The sequence below is a fragment of the Onychomys torridus genome, chromosome 1 (genome assembly GCF_903995425.1).
Source record: "Onychomys torridus chromosome 1, mOncTor1.1, whole genome shotgun sequence".
In the NCBI taxonomy this organism is placed as follows: Eukaryota; Metazoa; Chordata; class Mammalia; order Rodentia; family Cricetidae; genus Onychomys; species Onychomys torridus.
This window is the reverse complement of record NC_050443.1, coordinates 139,071,471-139,089,040: the sequence shown is the minus strand read 5'-3', so window position 1 is coordinate 139,089,040 and position 17,570 is coordinate 139,071,471. Positions and strand designations below refer to the sequence as shown.

Below are 17,570 nucleotides of genomic sequence, written 5' to 3'. Positions count from 1 at the left end.
GTGGAATAACTCTCAGTTGTGAGTTATTGATAGTCTTTTACGGCATGATAAAGCATGGGCATAAAAACAAATTAACAATTACAAGATATGGCAGCAATTGCAGTATTACACAGTATTATTAGAAAATGAAGGCTGGGTCACTTTTCTGGAATTAATCCTACAGCTCATGTGCAAGGTTCAAAGTTGGAAGATTTTAGACTATCGTGTTTGCCCTACTGCTGATTGCTCTATTCTGTTCAGCCCTCCATAGTAAGACCTCGGCACTCAAAGACTCCTTAACCCCTAGGAATATTATTGCCTGCTCCTGTAACTAATGCAACCACTAGACCAATACTCCTGTAGCTAGCTCCCTAACAAATGTGACCAATTTGCCAAGTATTAGATAAAAACATGAAACCTACCTAACAATAACAGCAGTACTAATGGATAAGTAGCTATTTCAAAATATTCATTGTATTTTGGTAGAAATTTTAGAAACAAGGACACAAACAATGAGAACACTATTTCTGAAATTAGCTTACATACTGGGCATGTGCAAAGGAAATGCCTACTCATATATGGCTGGTGTGGTAGAGTTTCAGCTGAGTATCTGAGGTTCAATAGTCACTGATATACAAAGGATGTGTTAAACAATATGTAGAATTTGTAAAAATTATTGAAAATAAGGATGAAGTGCTACAATTCACCAACCCAGAGAGATGGTTTGGGTTGTATGAGGTTGGAATTACAAGGAAGAATTTTTTTTTTTTTTGAGTAAAGCAGTTTTCAGATAAGTAAAAGGAAACCTGGAAGGAATCACTGAGACTACTTAGTTCATGTCCTAGGTAGCTGGCTTCCCTTATGGCTTACCAACATCTGCTACTCCCCTGAGAGGCTGAGCATATGAGAAGAGGTTGATCATTTTCTCCAGAAGTAAAAAGCTGGAGCCTTGGTGCTGTATGAGGGCTGTCCACCAAAGACTCACAATGAGCACTAGTGCCTGACATGGCTAGTTCTTGGGCAGCCACAGCAAAATCCTTCAGACTGGTATTCCCTAATCACATTTATTTTCTCACAGTTCTGGAGGCTGGAGGAAATGTGGCTATATACCTATAGTTTTAGAGGTCTTATATGTCAAGGAGAGTAACTCAGGCTAATTTTCAGACCTTCTTACTATCCACAGAAGATCTTTTCCCTTCTTTGCATTAGTTATCTTCATGGTTTAATGTTTTCTTATAATTGCACAAGTTGTATTGGATTAGGGCACACTCATATAGCTCTGTTTGATTTTAATTGAACTTTTAAGGCCTTGTCCCCTTTATTTTACTATGTTTTTCAACACTGGGGATTTAACATAAGGCCTCCTATATACTAGGCAAGTCCTCTACCTATTATCTCTTTTTATAGCTCCTTTTCTTTAAATGTGAATATTTCAGGTACATTATTTAGTTCATTAATATACTGTGTAAGAAATACATGTAGCAGTGCTCATCAAGGTAGTTATAGAATCATTCAATGAAAAAAGAATATTGACTTGTTGTTTTTTGGCTCTGATGGAATAAATTTCTGACATAATAAACAATTACTCATTTGTTCAAATATATCAACTGGTAAAAGAAAACTGTCATATTTTCACTTATATTTCTGTGACAAATGCCCTGACAAAAAGCAAAGAGTTCATTTAACTTCCAATTCTAAGTTACAGTCGATCATTGCAGCAAAGTCTCAGATGGAGGAGCATGAGACATCTGGTTGACCACATTCACAATCAAGAGCAGAAACAAATACACCCATGATGGTTACTTGCTTCTGCTCAACTGGCTTTCTTTTTTCTTAAAGCTTCCAGGAGTGCCTGCCTAGCAAGCACAAGGCCCTGGGTTCAATTCTCAGCTCAAAAAGAAAAAAAAAAATAAAGCTTCCAGGACCCAGCCTATGAATTGGTACTGCCCATATAAAGGATGGCTCTTACCACCCGAATTAGTCCATTAAGAAAAAAAAAAAAAAATCCCTCATGGGAATGTCCACAGGCTAATCTAATATAGCTAATTCCTCATTAAGAGTCTCTTTCTAGGTAAATCTAAAGTATGTTGAGGTGATGTTTAAAACTGACTAGCATGAAGCCCAACAATGGAAATGTCTGAAGAATATAGAGGACACAAATCCATGTCACAATAGTAATAACCTTCTAAGAACTATGACAACTGCAAACTATTTCTTAATCCTCTACCAAAGCTGTCTCTACAATAATTTCAAACTGAAGCATGAGAAATAGGCTTGGTCAATTGGGAGAAGGTAAAGGTACAGTCAGGGAAAGAGAAAAGTAAGAAAAAAATTCCATCTTAATTCAAGCTATCTGTCTTTGCCTGACCTAAGTTCCCATTTGAACTTAATAGATAGCTGTTCCCTTGAAGAAAGGTGAGCCATTATGTAAAATTAAAATGGCACTTGACATCTAAATATTATAATAAATTTTATGAGTATAAAGAATATTTTAATCTCTGTGAATGAAATTAGTAGACATCAATTTCCATGCACTCTCGGGTGTCATTCATTTTATGTAGTTTTTCCCCTGTGGATAATATAATACACCAGTGTTTAAGTCCCTTATAGAAATTGTCATTTCATTGACATAGAAGGTGGACACATCCCCTGCCACACCTGAAATTATCTTTCAATACTTACAATATGTAGTACAATGCGAATGTAGTATAGTTTGTACAGTATTGCTACTCCCTAAATAACAACAGCCACTCTACTTAACCCCCTAAGAGCCTTTATACTATATAACGCTTTCTTTGGACTAAATATATATGAACTCTCTTCCCATTTACAAACTTAAACTCGCATAGATGGTTTCTTTGTCAATTTCTGGTGTGAAGGGTTAGACTTCATGGTCAATTTAGTCTAACTTAATTCTATGACAAACAACCTGTCACAGTCAAAATGCCCTGGGAATTTAACTGTAATGAGTGACTTATTAATCGCATCCCTGGTAGGTGAATACCATTATGTCACAGCTGCTTACATGAAAATCACACATACTATTTTGCTCCCTATCAAATATGACTCAAAAGGACTAAAGTAAAAGAAAAAGGGATAACTATGCCTCATTGCAGAGAATGACCTGCTATCCCTTACCACCCATCCCCAGTCACGTTTTACATATTGCCCCACTCTGAGGTCAGGGATCTCTGCATGCTAATAGCACCTCCCAGTGAAAAAGCAGTACTGCCCCCCGTTTCTTTTTTCTGTTGTTTAAGACATGCACTCATTTCCCAGGTGGCTTATAAGTAAACTTGTTATCTGTCTCCAGTCCTTTCTGCTAGGGGTAGGATGGGGCAAAGCCCTCAGCCTAAGGGTTCCTTCTTCTGCCAGGCTGCAACTCTCACATTCAGGCTGTTCAAAATTGTAAGTCTTGGTTGCAGAAACACTTTTGATGCAATAATAATGATTCGTTTACTTCCAATGTTTGTTTATGTGACTCAGAAATCCATGTGTTATTCTATTTCCTCACTATGAATGTGTGCTTTTGATGCCTTTGTTCACCCATTAGATGCAAAGGTAACTGGGCTTAGGCTTATGCACAAAGGAAGAACACAATGGCATAGGCTGTTCTCTCTATCTCATCCCTTGTATGTCTGTGCTGCCTCTTTTCACCCTGCTCCACATGGCATTCAGTGTTAAATATGGAAGAGAATGAGGCACTCGGAGGTCAAAACATGAATGTATGAATGGTAAGTGGAGTACATGAAAGCTGACTATCCCTTTGGAAATGAGGGACATACCATTCATAACAGCCTGTGTGTGGCATTAACTATTACTTCCCCATGAACTCCTCCTTTGAAATATTACCTTCCATCAGCATCTAAACAATGCCATATTTCTTCTTTCCTGCAGTCTCCCTTGTGGTGATATATTGTACCCTAATAAAATTTGCCTGAAGATCAGAGAGACAAGGAACAAGCCACTGCCACATCTTACCTCCACGACTCCTCAGCCTGAAAAGACTTCAGTTCCTGTCTCCTCATACCTTATATACCTTTCTCTGCCCAGCCATAGCTTCCTTTCTAGTTCTGGGATTAATGGTGTGTGTGCTTGGGGGTCCCATCATCTTTTTGCAGACTTTGGAGAGCACATTAAGTCATATTATTTCTTTTCTTGGTAATTTTTTCTCTTCTTCTTTGGATGTTTATTTGTTGAAAGGTCTTTAAATTCTTTAAGATGATTGTTTTTATTTTCCTGAAAAACAAAATGTGATGATATATTGTGTACCCTAACAAAATTTGCTAGAAGATCAGAGGACAGAACAAGATACTAGATTAAACATGGAAGCCAGGCAGTGATGGCACACACCTTTATTCCTAGCACTCAGGAGGCAGTGAGTTCAAAGTCATCCTGCACTGCATGAGATTGACTCAGTCTAGGAGAGAAACAGAGCCAGGCAGTGGTGGTATACACCTTCAATCCCAACACTAGAAAGTAAGTGATGGCTGGGCAGAGAAAGGTATATAAAGCATAAGGAGACAGGAACTGAAGCCTTTTCAGGCTGAAGAGTCCTAGAGGTAATTCATGGCAGTATTGTTTGTCTCTCTAATCTTCAGGAAAATTTTGTTAGGGTACACAATGTATCACCATACTCCCTCTTTCCTGTTACTGGACATTGAACTATTCTTTTTCTAGACATGGTCACGTGCACTGATGTTTCTCTTATAACCAGAGATGTGAAAATATTGTCTAACAGTCTGGGGTGATATAATTAGGTTTTCTGTATAACCTTTACCTGTTGCTCCATTTCTGTATGAACTTGGACAAGTTACTACATCTCTTAGACATTAAGAATTCTAAGTATGCCATCATAACCTTAAGGGTACAGTAATGACATGCTTACCTTGGCAGTAATCAACAACTCTAATTGGACTTACAGCTCAATCAACAAGATCAATACATGTTAGTGAAAACCTAGCCATTTCTCCAAGGCTAGTACAGTCATGGATCTTGGAGGAGAACCTACAGTTACTACTTTATTAAACTACCACAATCCCTAGCTGCATTCTAAATTGTTTACCTTATACCCACAGATAAGAGTCGTTCTCAGCCCTCATTGAGGGAACTTCTCTTTGCAACAGGTGGAAACCATTACAGAAAACTACAACTGATCAAAATGCAGAGTTGTGGAGCCCAGTCCCAACTGATTCATATACAAAATGACTCTCAAACCTAAGGATCAGGAATCATTGCAGAACAGAGGTAGGGTGGGGGAATGTGAGTGCCAAAGGAAGAGTATGTTTGCTGAGAGATTGTGTTTCCAAGAAATACCAGAAGTTACACTTTTGAGGTCTCATCAACATGGTTGCAAAAAAGTATTCTACAAAAGGCCTTATGTGTGTTATTTAAATGAATGATGGGGAAGTGCTACCACTAAACCTGATTACATTTCTTCTCTTCTTTCAGTACCTGCATGCAACTGTCTCTTGTTTGATTCTTTATTTGCTAAAAATCTTCATTGATTTTTTCCCCACTAGTCATAATTTTAGTATAAAATATTCATGAAGTCTAAGAACTTTCTCATTTTCTCTCTACATTTTTCTTCAATTTTCTTTTTTTATTATTAAGAAATGTTCTATTCACTTTACATACCAACCACAAATTTCCCCCTCTTCCCACCCCCCAGCCCCCCCTCAACCCTCCCCCCATTCCCACCTTCCCTAAGTCAAGGTCTCTCATGAAGAGTCAGCAGAGCCTGGCACACACAGCTGAATGAGGCAGGTCCAAGCCCCTCCCCCTTGCAAGGCTGTGGAAATGTTTTTACTTTGGGAAATCATCAGAGAGGAGTCTAATAATTTTGGGAAAGCATAACATCATCATAGTCACTTCTTTGGCCTTAAAAGACTTGGGCACTTGGGCTGTGAGTGTCAATGTTTGAAGTGAGAGGGACATGGAGATTCTTTGGTTCTTGAGGCCATTGACAAGAAAGCATTCTTCCATACTTCTCTTCTCCAGAGTCACCTGCCATGAATGCCAGTGCTTAGGTATACTGTTACCACTAGAGAGCATTAAGAATGCAGTAGATCTACTTGAATGACTTGAACCTCTGTAGCTGACATTTTTCTGTGTCTCTCCTGGTCCTGTAGCCATTCAGACCCAAGTAAACACACAGAGGCTTATATTACTTATAAACTGTAAAGCAATGGCAAACTTCTGGCTATCTGTTCTTATATCTTAAATTAACCCATTTCTATTCATCTATAAGTTGCCATGTGGCTTGTGGCTTACCAGTGCTTTTATGTCTTGCTTCTCATGGTGGTAGCTGGCAGCATCTCCTTGCCTCTCCTTTCTCTTCTTGTCTATCTGTTTGGATTTCCAGCCTGTCTCTAAGCTGCCTTGTCATAGGCCAAACAGCTTTATTTCTCAACCAATCAGAGCAACACATATTCACAGCATACAGAAAGACATCCACAACAGACTTTGATACAAAAAATGAGGAAAAATATATTTCTGTGAACTGAGAAACCACAATGGCTTTTGAGGAAACATCAGTGCAAAACAACAAAGTTACTTTCGCTGTCACCTTCCAGAGGTGAGGACAAGGGACAAAGCGAGTCCATGAAAGCCAACATCAGGACCCATGTGATGCTGGAGCTGTTCTACTCCTGGATTGTGAGGACTTCAGTGTCTCACTTATAAAATTCTGCCAGAGTTTCACAAATTGTTGCACTTGAGGAAATTAGGTAAAAGTTCTGTGGTTGCCAATTTATTATAAGATAAATACATATGAATATAATTACTTCAGAGCAATAATGTAATAAAATTAAGTTTCAACATGTTACCATTAATTTTAAAGTACAGTTTTTTGTCCCTCATTATTTAAGCTTTATGACTTAGCTTTGAATACAAGAATTCCTTGATCTTCCCAAACTGCCCATCTACCATTTAATGCCAGAAACATAGGGCATTTATCATATAAAAGACACTTTACTAATTTAATTCCTCGTTTCCAGTGTAGAGCTTCCTTCCTACTTTACCTGCTTGGATTGTACTCATTTACAAGTCCAGCTATGATTCACCTTCCACAAAATCAATAACCACAAAATCAAAATAATAATAATAATATTTTTCTTCCATAAGAACTATTGCAGATTATCTTACTATAAGTACAAGACACTTTGTGCTTTCTAGCTTATGAGTGAACAGTTTAGAATGTACTCATCTTTTCTAATACATTGAAAAAAGCTTTGTACATGCAGGCTCTCTCATTATTGTGCAAAGCAAATAATCATTGAAAGTTACTTGCTACTCAGCTGCCATGGATAAGAACTTTATTCCCAAGGTTTCACTGCAATGCTCAGAATTTCCTCCATTTTGACTCTTTACTAATCATGTAATAAATTGAATGGTGTCTTTAATTTTTGTTCCTAAATTATCAGGAGTGCTTTGGAAGCAATGAGAACTAATTGCGTTACCTAAGAACTAATGTTTCTACTTAAGATTTTCTTTTTTTAGACAAAAATCAATGAGTCCTAATAAATGAGTATTAGTAAATACATAGAGGTAAAATAAAAAAAATGCACATTATAGAACTGTTTCCTTTCTCAGACAAGTGAACAAAATATACAAATAAATTGTGGATGGATGTTCCATATTTAATCAAGTATAATGAAATATTTACAGAGTCTCATGGGACAAAGAGACTAATACAGAGACAACCAGTCTCATCAAACTCTGCCCCTCATCATTTGGTAACTTCTTACATGGTGATTTAGTCACAAGTCTGTAAAAGAAAGTTACTGGTTATGGGGCTAGAAGAATATCAGGCTCCTTTCCAGGTCTGACACGTGGGATTCCATGAGTGAGGGGTAAATTCACAGTGGGCCCCTTGTCTTTCAGGCTTTTAATTCTCTCCATTGATTTCATGAGGCTGAGTCTCTGAATTAAACGGTAGGTGACCAACATCACTGTAGCTACTAGCTGCATTTGAAAGCAGACTCTTCAGTTTGTTGTTCTCTTATCTTCCCTATAGCTTAAAGATTAATCCCCATGACTGTGGTGAAAGGCCGTGAAATTCATCTAATTAGAACAAAGTGTGCTTAGCCAACTTTGGGGCTGACATTCTTCTTCACCCTGTTCTTTCTTTGATAGTTAATCTTCCCTTTTATCTGAAGACAATAATTAAAAAGAAAGCAGTTTTAAAAGAACAGGCAAATAAAATGCAATCCTAGTGGCTTTAATTGAATTTACCTAACAATTTAAAGGAAGGCTGAGAAAATGAGCAAGCAAAAAAAAAAAAAAAAAAACAAAATTACAATGCCAAGGTCAAGAGGAAGATTTGGCATCTATGAGTAATGATTGCTTTTGTTGAATAACTGTTAGGTCCAGATTTTTATTAAGTAAATTAGTATATGTATTATTTATCAGTAAGCACTTGTAATCTGAGGATCTTACTAAGAAAATGCCATTTTGTTTACTAGAATAATACAAGTGTGTAGTTATTGTTAATCCCTTTTAATAAAACTTAAATAGTAGCTTAGAAATACAGAGCAACGTTTCCCTAATCTCACAGTTAGTTCAGAAGAGTTCATATAAACCTTGTACTTGGGCTCCAAGGTCCTGATTATTAAGAGACATTCTCATCTGCTGGATGTAGATGTAACTATCTTGTTAAATAAGAAACACAGATATGGGGTTGGGGATTTAGCTCAGTGGTAGAGCACTTGCCTAGCAAGCACAAGGCCCTGGGTTTGGTCCTCAGCTCTGGTTAAAAAAAAAAAAAAAAAAAAAAAAAAAAAAAAAGTTGTTTTGGGCTATGCACTGCTTTGATAGAACTGCTTCTGATAGTTGATGGTACACATGGCTCCAGACCCAGAGCTAGCGGTAAACTGTACCACCGCCACTTTGGGAAGCTAAGGTGGGCAGAGCCAACAGCCACAGCGGCATTTCAATTTTACAAAGATGGATATTACACAGAGAATCTGATTTATGTTGTCTTTGGGATTTTTAACTATAGAAAAAGATTTGATCATAAAAGCTGTTGAGTTAAACAAATACGTAAATTTTAAGGGTACCTTGACTTCAAAATTTGGATATAAGGATATGTTGCTTTGGAAAAGAGTCTCTGCTTTTGTTTCCACAGAAAGCCAGAGGCTATGGATTTATTCCAGATTAAGATACATCAGGTTTGATCAGCTAAGACCACCTAAAAGGTTTCTGATGACACCATGGCCCAGATGATCCAACATCCAGAATGGTTTCAAGGCAACTTGCTCAGAGGTTTACCCTCACAGACTACTTCATAATCCTAAAATTTTCTTTATGTCCCCATAAGATACAGTGCCCCCTTCCAGCAGGAAGTAGTAAGAAAAACTATGCCCAAATTTCCAAAATTATCAAGCTGGCTTTGGAGATGGAATTAGCTTACTCCTCTCTAAACCCAGGCATATTACTAAAAGAAAAGATTAAGAGATTCTTATGTTCCAAATCAAAAGAGCCCTCTGATGTGGGACAGAGAAAAACCAATATATTTATTTAAATCAGGTTGACTATAAGTATGATCTCTTTAAAAAAAAAAAGGGCATATGATATAGATATAATAGGATGAAAGGGTAGATTAATGAACTTACTTTTAAAGAACAAAAACTTGTTTAAAATGCCTTACATTGGTATAGATTTTAGTCTATTGATACAAACTTAAAGTTAATTTTCTTATACTGTATACATATTTCTACTCTCATTTGAGGTATTATGTTTATGCAACTCATTTACATTGTAATGGATAATTAAGAAATATAGATCAATTAGTCTTCTATGATAGTCAAACTTATAGTCATGTTAACTTTTCTAGGTATACATAGATATATTTCAGATAAACAGGTAATCTTCAAGCACTTCAAAGGTCTAGAGAATATGGCATTTAAAATATTTTTAAAATTTAGACTTTCTGGACAGTGAGACATGTCTTCTCCTGGCAACACTGATTTACTTCAGAGAGGAGGATGGGCATTAAAGACACTTCATATGGAGTTTATCTTCACCTTGGCAAAAATAGCCATTTGGGCAAGAAACTGTTCTTGCCTGGACTGCTTGATCAACTGGACATGCAGGACCCATAGAAAGGTGACCACTGAACTTTGATTGACAAAATGGTCCTTCAGGTTCCTGCTTCACAGAGGAAACTGCCAAACATTCTACAGGACACTGAAAAAAGTGTCCAAGAGACTCTAGCCCTGTGGGCTGAAGACAAATGCCCCAACTTTACAAAGGAACATTAGGTGACTATCCAGGCTGCCAGCTGTCTCTGTCTACCCTACAAGACTCTTGAAAGTTGCTTACATCCTTCTCCCAGTTCTCAGGTAATATTATATCCTTCTGAGGTCTTTGATGTGGTTGAAGACTAGATAGTTATAATTTTCTCAGTTATGGTAAAAGGTAAGTTACATATAAAACCTTAGACTCACAAATATAAGATAGATAGGATATCTTCTTTAATATTGTAACTTTAATTCTTGCTTGATAATTGTTTTGTTATCTGAAATTTTACTATATGAAAGTTAAAACCTTACTTTTTGAAAAAAAGAAAAGAGGAAGTGCTGTGGGATGTTCTGTATGTCAAATGTCAAATTTATTTTAACCAATCAGTTAAAATAAATAAAGTACTGATTGGCCAGTAGCCAGGCAGGAAGGATAGAGTAGGAGGGACAAGGAGGAGGAGAATTCTGGGAAGTGGAAGGCTGAGTGGAGAGATACTGCCAGCTGCTGCCATGACAAGGAAGATGTAAGGTACTGGTAAGCCACGAGCCACGTGGCAACTTATAGACTAACAGAAATGGGTTAATTTAAGATAGAAGGAGTAGATAACAAGAAGCCTGCCATGGCCATACAGTTTGTAAACAACGTAAGTTTCTGTGTGTTTACTTGGTTGGGTCTGAGCGTCTATGGGCCTGGCAGGTAAGAGAGATTTGTCCTGACTGTGGGCCAGGCAGCATTTTTTTATTTTATTTTTTATTTATTTATTTTTTAACTAGAAAAGGCTAAATCCATCATGCAGCAGTGTAAAGTGCCTTTGGATACTCCTCATTCCCGCCACATTGCAGATCAGATGCACACGCCAGGAACCTGCCATAGTAGCTCAACCCAGCAGGCTGCCGCTAACTTGACAGAGACAATTAGGAAGCTGTTTTTAGCTCTGTTTTAGAATCTTTTTTCTCAGGTTTTAGGTGGAAACTCTTGCCCCACATTGGGCACCATTTGTTGCTAGAGTTTTCCTGCCTGGCTACTGGCCAATCAGCACTTTATTTATTTTAACCAATCAGAGCAACACATTTAACATACAGAACATCCCACAGCAGCTGGATGGTGACTATGCGAGGGAAATTTGATTCTTAATCAAAGAAATGGCTATTATGAGAGTTGAAACCACAATTCAGCAACAGTTTGACTCTAAAGTTATACTTTCTTGTATAACTTCACTTGAAAAGACAATGAAATTTCTCTATAGCTAAGTGACTTCTATTGGTTTAATTTTAAGCAGTGTTGCCTCATGCCATGAGAAAGTTGGTGATCTGGAGAATTCCAGGGAAGAACCTATGACTACAAAGACTGAATGGCTGATTAGGATGTCAATGATATTGAGAGTTTAGAATTTTGCATGTCCACAGACCAATTCCATGGGAACATCTTTAAGTCTGTTATTAGCCATTTTTGCCCTCCTCTGAGCATGGCCTCACATCTTTGTAATCATGGGGTAAGTCCTTTGGAATGTGAGAACAGACCTCCAGTGTCCACTAAGCAAAGAGCTGCGCAGGTTGTCAGATAGCATCTAAGGCCCATTATAGAGCTTTCCCGCTTTCTATAACCCACCTACATGATGTACCCACTGATGTATTTGAAGAGTGTGGTGTTTCATGACTGCCTTAGTTCTGTTACTATAAAAAGCTCATGAAATTGCTATCTTATTGAAGCATGCGGGGGATCTGAATCTGTGTTCCTGGGTAATGGTCACACATATTCAGCCCAGAATGTACCCTCTCTTTTGTTCGTTTGGGGTGAGAGCTGTTTCTTCCATCATTAGTTTTCTATGTCTAAGGGACAGAGCTCGAGTGAGTGTGCTACAGAATGAAATGTGAGAAACTTCTGTTATGAACACAAAGTACAGATACTGCTCCCCAGAATATAGCTGTCCCTACAATTGCCCAAAAAGAAAGACACAGGTTTTTTCTCTTAATGTAAATATCCTGGATTAGAGTAAATAATCAAACATTTCATGTACAAGCATTTCCCCTTCAAACCATCTATCCCCTTTGCTTTTTTTCAGTTAGCAACATTGAATTTCACGTTTCTTAGCTCTCCTTCTGAGGCTGGGAGTATCAACAATCTGACTGAAGTAACTATGTGATATATCCATATCAAGAACAAAGAGTGAAAGAAAAGCAGACCACAGGAATTAAATGCAGTATGTGATCTCCATCAATTTCTATCATGCGACTTTCACAAAAGGTTTGATGGGACAATTATGAAATATTGGTGAAGACCTGGGTATTAGATACCAGTATTCTGTCAGCATGCAGTTATTTCAGCAGAAGGTAATTTCAGTGTGCTTTTGTGAAAGAAGAACTCTATTTCCAGGTCTAGAGAAGTAATTTGAGCTGAATTTCTGAAATCTACGAAATGTTCCTACAGGGAAATAAGTCTCTGTAGAGAGTGGGACTGACAGAGTCAAGACTAGGAAATACCTAAAATTGTTAAGTAAATGGTGTAGGAGAGTTCCTATCACTGCTCTGGCCTTTCCTCTATAAGCTTTAAATAGTTTAAAAATAAGTTAAGATGGGTGGTGGTGATGTACCTTTTTAACCCCAGCACTCAGGAGGCAGAGCCAGGTGGATCTCTGTGAGGTTGAGGCTAGCCTGGGCTACAGAGTGAGTTCAGGAAAGATGCAAAGCTACACAGAGAAACCCTGTCTTGAAAAAACAAATCAAATTCCTAGCACTAGGTGAAGTCATTCACAATGATGAACACTGAGCCAGGGTGGGTGGCTCTGCTCTTGCCTTGCTGTAGATTCTATATGAGGTGAGAAACCTGAGTTTCCAGTGATGGGAATTGTCCTACATGGTGTGGTTCTAACCATTTTTTTTCCTTTGAGATAAACCAGAATTGAAGAACCAGTCCACAAACCTGCTTTAGAACTGCTTTGGGGTGGGTGACTTTCAACATTGAAGTAGTGAACACATTGAGCTTCTCCAGAGAGAAGAGAGGAGTGATGAAATAGGCAGAGAAAGTGGGGAGGGGACTTAGGTTGCCTCAGGAAAGGGGCTTTTTAGGTAATCTTTTTTTATTTTCTGAATTACAGGAAGAAATAGCTAAGATCTCCACCTTAAGTCAGTTCTGCTTTGTGTTGATATTAAGAAATATTCCCATCACTCACACATTTCAATCTGGCTATTTCAAAAATAGTTTTCAGAAGCACATGTCTTTTAAAAAGAATGGAGTAAAAATAAAGATACAAAAAGGAAAAGAGAAACATTCCAGCAAGACTAAACATTTGATGACCTGTACCTGAGGTCTGACGTTCCCCCTCCCTAAATGGTAAATTTCATTTTCTGCCAATGAGTTTGGTATGTATGTGTGAAGATGAAAATCTCTTTGTTGCATAGACATTGTGGACAACGAAGATATATTTATATAAATGTAACTTACAATAGTAAAGCAAAATTCTTCATAAAATCGCCCACACACGAGTTAATAAGGAAAGGTTTTAAGAATTATTGCTGGTGTAGTTTTCATACAATTAATAAAACACAACGTCCGGACACTTAGAAGAAGCTAGTACAAAGCAGAGAGGTTTTTGTTTAATCCTGTAATGTCTTATTTACACAAGAAAGGTTTAATTTTCAAATATTGAAACCTGCTTCTGGTTTTTGTCTTGTTCTGTGCTCAGCCTTCTCTGTGAGATATGAGAAGTGTTCTGGTGAGGTGCATAGCCACACTATTCACACGCCTGCCTGCTGACAAATGTATGCATAACTTGAATGCATCTTGTGAAAATATAGGATTTGTTTTGGGTTTAAGAAATTGAAAATTAAAAGGAAAGGTAAATTAAGATAAATTAAATAAAAATGGCTGGGTGGTGGTGGCACACACCTTTAATCCCAGCACTTGGGAGGCAGAGCCAGGCCGATCTCTGTGAGTTCGAGGCCAGCCTGGTCTGCAGAGTGAGATCCAGGACAGGCACCAAAACAACACAGAGAAACCCTGTCTCCAAAAAAAAAAAAAAAAAAAAAAAAAAAAAAAAAAAATCAAACAAAAAATTAATAAAAAATAAAAAAGAAATTACATCCTCTGTAGTTCTTTTGTTTGTTTGTTTGTTTTCTATGATTAAACACCTTTCAACTTTCCCAAGACTTCTATTTCTCCAGGTTTCCAAGTAGCAGTATTTATGTTGCAAATCTTACATTGTAATTTTAATGATGGCAAAACTAATAATTTTATAGATGTCTGAGGACCTCAAAACTGGAGTTGCAATTACTTTAGGTCTTTGGAGCCACTGACTTTTGGTGATTCTCACACTACTCTGTGAAGGCAGCTATCAAAGTATCATAACATCCCTGTCAGGGTGTCTGCTGCATGGCCATGATAAACTTTTTTATTTGTAATTGGAATCTGGAAAGTTATGGTCTAGAGATCCTTAACTTTAAATTTTAAGTCATCAAACTAAGAACATTTTAGAATACACACACCAAAGCACATAAAACTCTTGTTTTTATTTGAATCCACCCTGCTTTCCACAAGGGAGTACAGGCCAGGAGAAGGTTCTAGTTGGAGGGCATAATGGGTGCATGGGCCTACAAGGAGCACATGATCTCAGAGGCTCCTTTGATCTTCAGGGTACTTCCTCTTCTAGCAGCAGTGCTTCCTAATGCAAGAACAGCACCTTCTAGCAAGGCTTCCTGAATGTGCTTGGTGTTAAATGAGGTGAGCAGAAAGGCAAGCTCATTGCTAAAATAAATTTGGGAAAATGTCATCATAAATCGAAACTAAGCACTTGGTGGAATTCTTCAAATCTGTAATCTAAGCTCCGTACAGAGTTGGAAACTGCAGAAGAGCATAGTATATAGAATGTTTCCACTCTTTTTACAATGAATAATAGTAAAAAATGACATTTCTGCACCTTTATGCACTGGAAATTAGCTTATCATTAAGAGTCATATCTAGTTGAATTCCTTCATGAAATCATTCCCAGTTCCCTCAGAATTCATCTCTACCATTTTGCACATTACTGAACTCTGGGTTTCAAAAAGCCTCATTTCCATTACACACTCCCTTCTTTTGCTATGTCAGGGAATATGTGTTTGTTTTCCAGAAGTAAACTACCCTGAGTTAACAATTATTAAGTGTTATAGTGGCACAGCACATCTGCTCAGAACTTTGAAGGCATCAGTATCGGTTACTAATTATGTCTGTCTCAACTCTTCATCAATTATTTCAAAGATTATTCTAAAAAGTAAATTTTTACTACCTCTTTGAGGAGGGGTAGATTGGACTTCTTGTTGTTGTTTTGCATTGCATGTATTCGCTCAGTTTAATGCTTTTGACTGACCAGTAGAGTTTATCATCAAACCCAGACTTTCATGAAAATAATCCCAGAGAAACAAAATCATGCAAGAGTGCCTTTATTAAGCTTTACATTGTAATTCCAGCTAGGCATTTCACTTGACAAGTAGGCATGGCATTCTAGAAGACATTTCACAACACTCAGAGGGAATAACCACAGGGAACAGAGCAACCTACTCTGCAGTCATTATGCATGTTGAGGAATTCAAGGAGTCACTGAGGGACAGAGACTAAATCATGACTGGTCCTCCTTACCAAGTAAATATTCTAAACAAGTAGCTACTGTGGAAAGCATGTGATCATGACAGTCACAGAGAGTTTGTACCTAAATCTACCCTTTCAATTTAGGATATGAATTGGGGTCACATATTAGAAGGTTAATGATTCTTTCAGATTAAACTACATGTTTTCTATGCATGACATTAATACTGATGAATCACTTATGTTTAAGAAATCAATAGAAAAAAAAGTTAAAGGAAACACCACTATACTGGTGACTACAGGAGATGTATAGCCATTACTGAAGGGGTTCTGTTCACTCTGCTGGTTTCTTTATGAGTTCTTCTGAGAGATTTTCATTGCAACTGTCTTGAGCTCAGTGTATTCATAAATACCATGCTCACCCCTAGAGAAGAAAGAAAAATTACATATAAACACAATTGAGTGTTGCAGTGTAAACCAAATATAATCCTTGGTAATTTGGTGCAAGTTTTTTCTTGTTTATCTGAGTAGAGACAATGTAAAATATTTACTGAATACATGCTAGTTCATATAGTTGCTAGTTGACCATAAGCTTCATGACCACATATAAACTCCCCAATGGAGAGCGATATTCTAGTCTTTTATTTTACATAATTCTGCCCTGTTTATTTTTACAGACAATATTCTTTATTTATGTTAATCTGGTTGACTATATGACCTAAATCATAATTCAACCTGGTCAGATTTTTATCAGATTAATAAGTAAGAGATGTCTAGCTCACATTGTATTGTATGGTCACTGAAGATCAGCAGACCATCCACCATCTGCACTAGAGCCTGAATTCATCATCTGCATTGTTGCAGAAGTGGTGAGTAGCTATAGAATGACCAAGGTCCACTTTCATTCAGGGTGCTCTCTTCTTCTGAAGCTGGAGTTTTAACAAGGCCTTTTGACTCTGGACAAAACAAACTCCTACTCTTTCTTGGTGGAGTTTTATATCTTTTGGATTGATTGTATATAATTTAGGGAGAAAAGAAACTAAAGATTGTACTGATTCAGACTTTTGGGATTTTAGCAGAGGTTGGCTTTCTTTATTAAACAATTTCATATAATACATTCAGGAAACTTTTACGCCAACCCCAGGTGAACAGCAGCTGAGATGAGTCTATCTGTAGGTACCACAGTTACTTTTAATCAGGGTTTTGTCCCAGACCAATTTTGGAAATTATGGTTTCTTTCCACCTGATGGATGATTTGTCTAGGCAGATTGCACTCAGTTATTCTTTGCATGGTTTTGGAAAGAAGATAAAATTACACACTCATAGGACCATTCTCAATGTTATAATACCTATATACACACAGGTTTGCAGAAGAGCAGGATCTTGGTCCTTCTTAACCAGCACTGCTCCTGAAGCCCTTCTCATGTGGGTGTAGAGGATGTCTTATCCTCCCTAGAAACATCATCTCCTTACATTGATTATTCTGTGGGTAATTCAAGTTTTAAAAATGCCTCTTGAAGGTTTCAATGAGAATATTTTTTCATAGTAACTAAAGAGTTTCAACTCAGCTCTCTAAATTCTATTGAAGATTGTACTTTAATAAGTGTTTTATCTCAAAGAGGTAGATAATTTAACCTATGATTTTGATAAGTTTTCCATTATATTTAGAGATGCAATCTCACTCAGCATTCAATGCAGAATCATATATGTAATTGTGGTCATATTGAAGGTTGACGTTCTTAGGATCTTCTAAGTTTCTAAGACAGAACTCAGGATTATCGACCTGTTTACAG

General features: G+C 37.4%; 1 protein-coding gene across 4 annotated transcripts in view; it reads right to left on the bottom strand.

The window, feature by feature from the left end:
- Positions 1-15,619: 15,619 nt before the first annotated feature.
- Aldh1a1 (aldehyde dehydrogenase 1 family member A1) overlaps positions 15,620-17,570 on the bottom strand; it is a 123,078-nt gene continuing 121,127 nt past the window's right edge. For all 4 annotated transcript variants that reach the window (XM_036207311.1, XM_036207337.1, XM_036207319.1 and 1 more), the window contains one exon: positions 15,620-16,201. In XM_036207311.1, the coding sequence (XP_036063204.1) occupies positions 16,129-16,201 (73 nt within the window). In that variant the 3' untranslated portion in view covers positions 15,620-16,128. The remainder of the gene's footprint in view (positions 16,202-17,570) is intronic.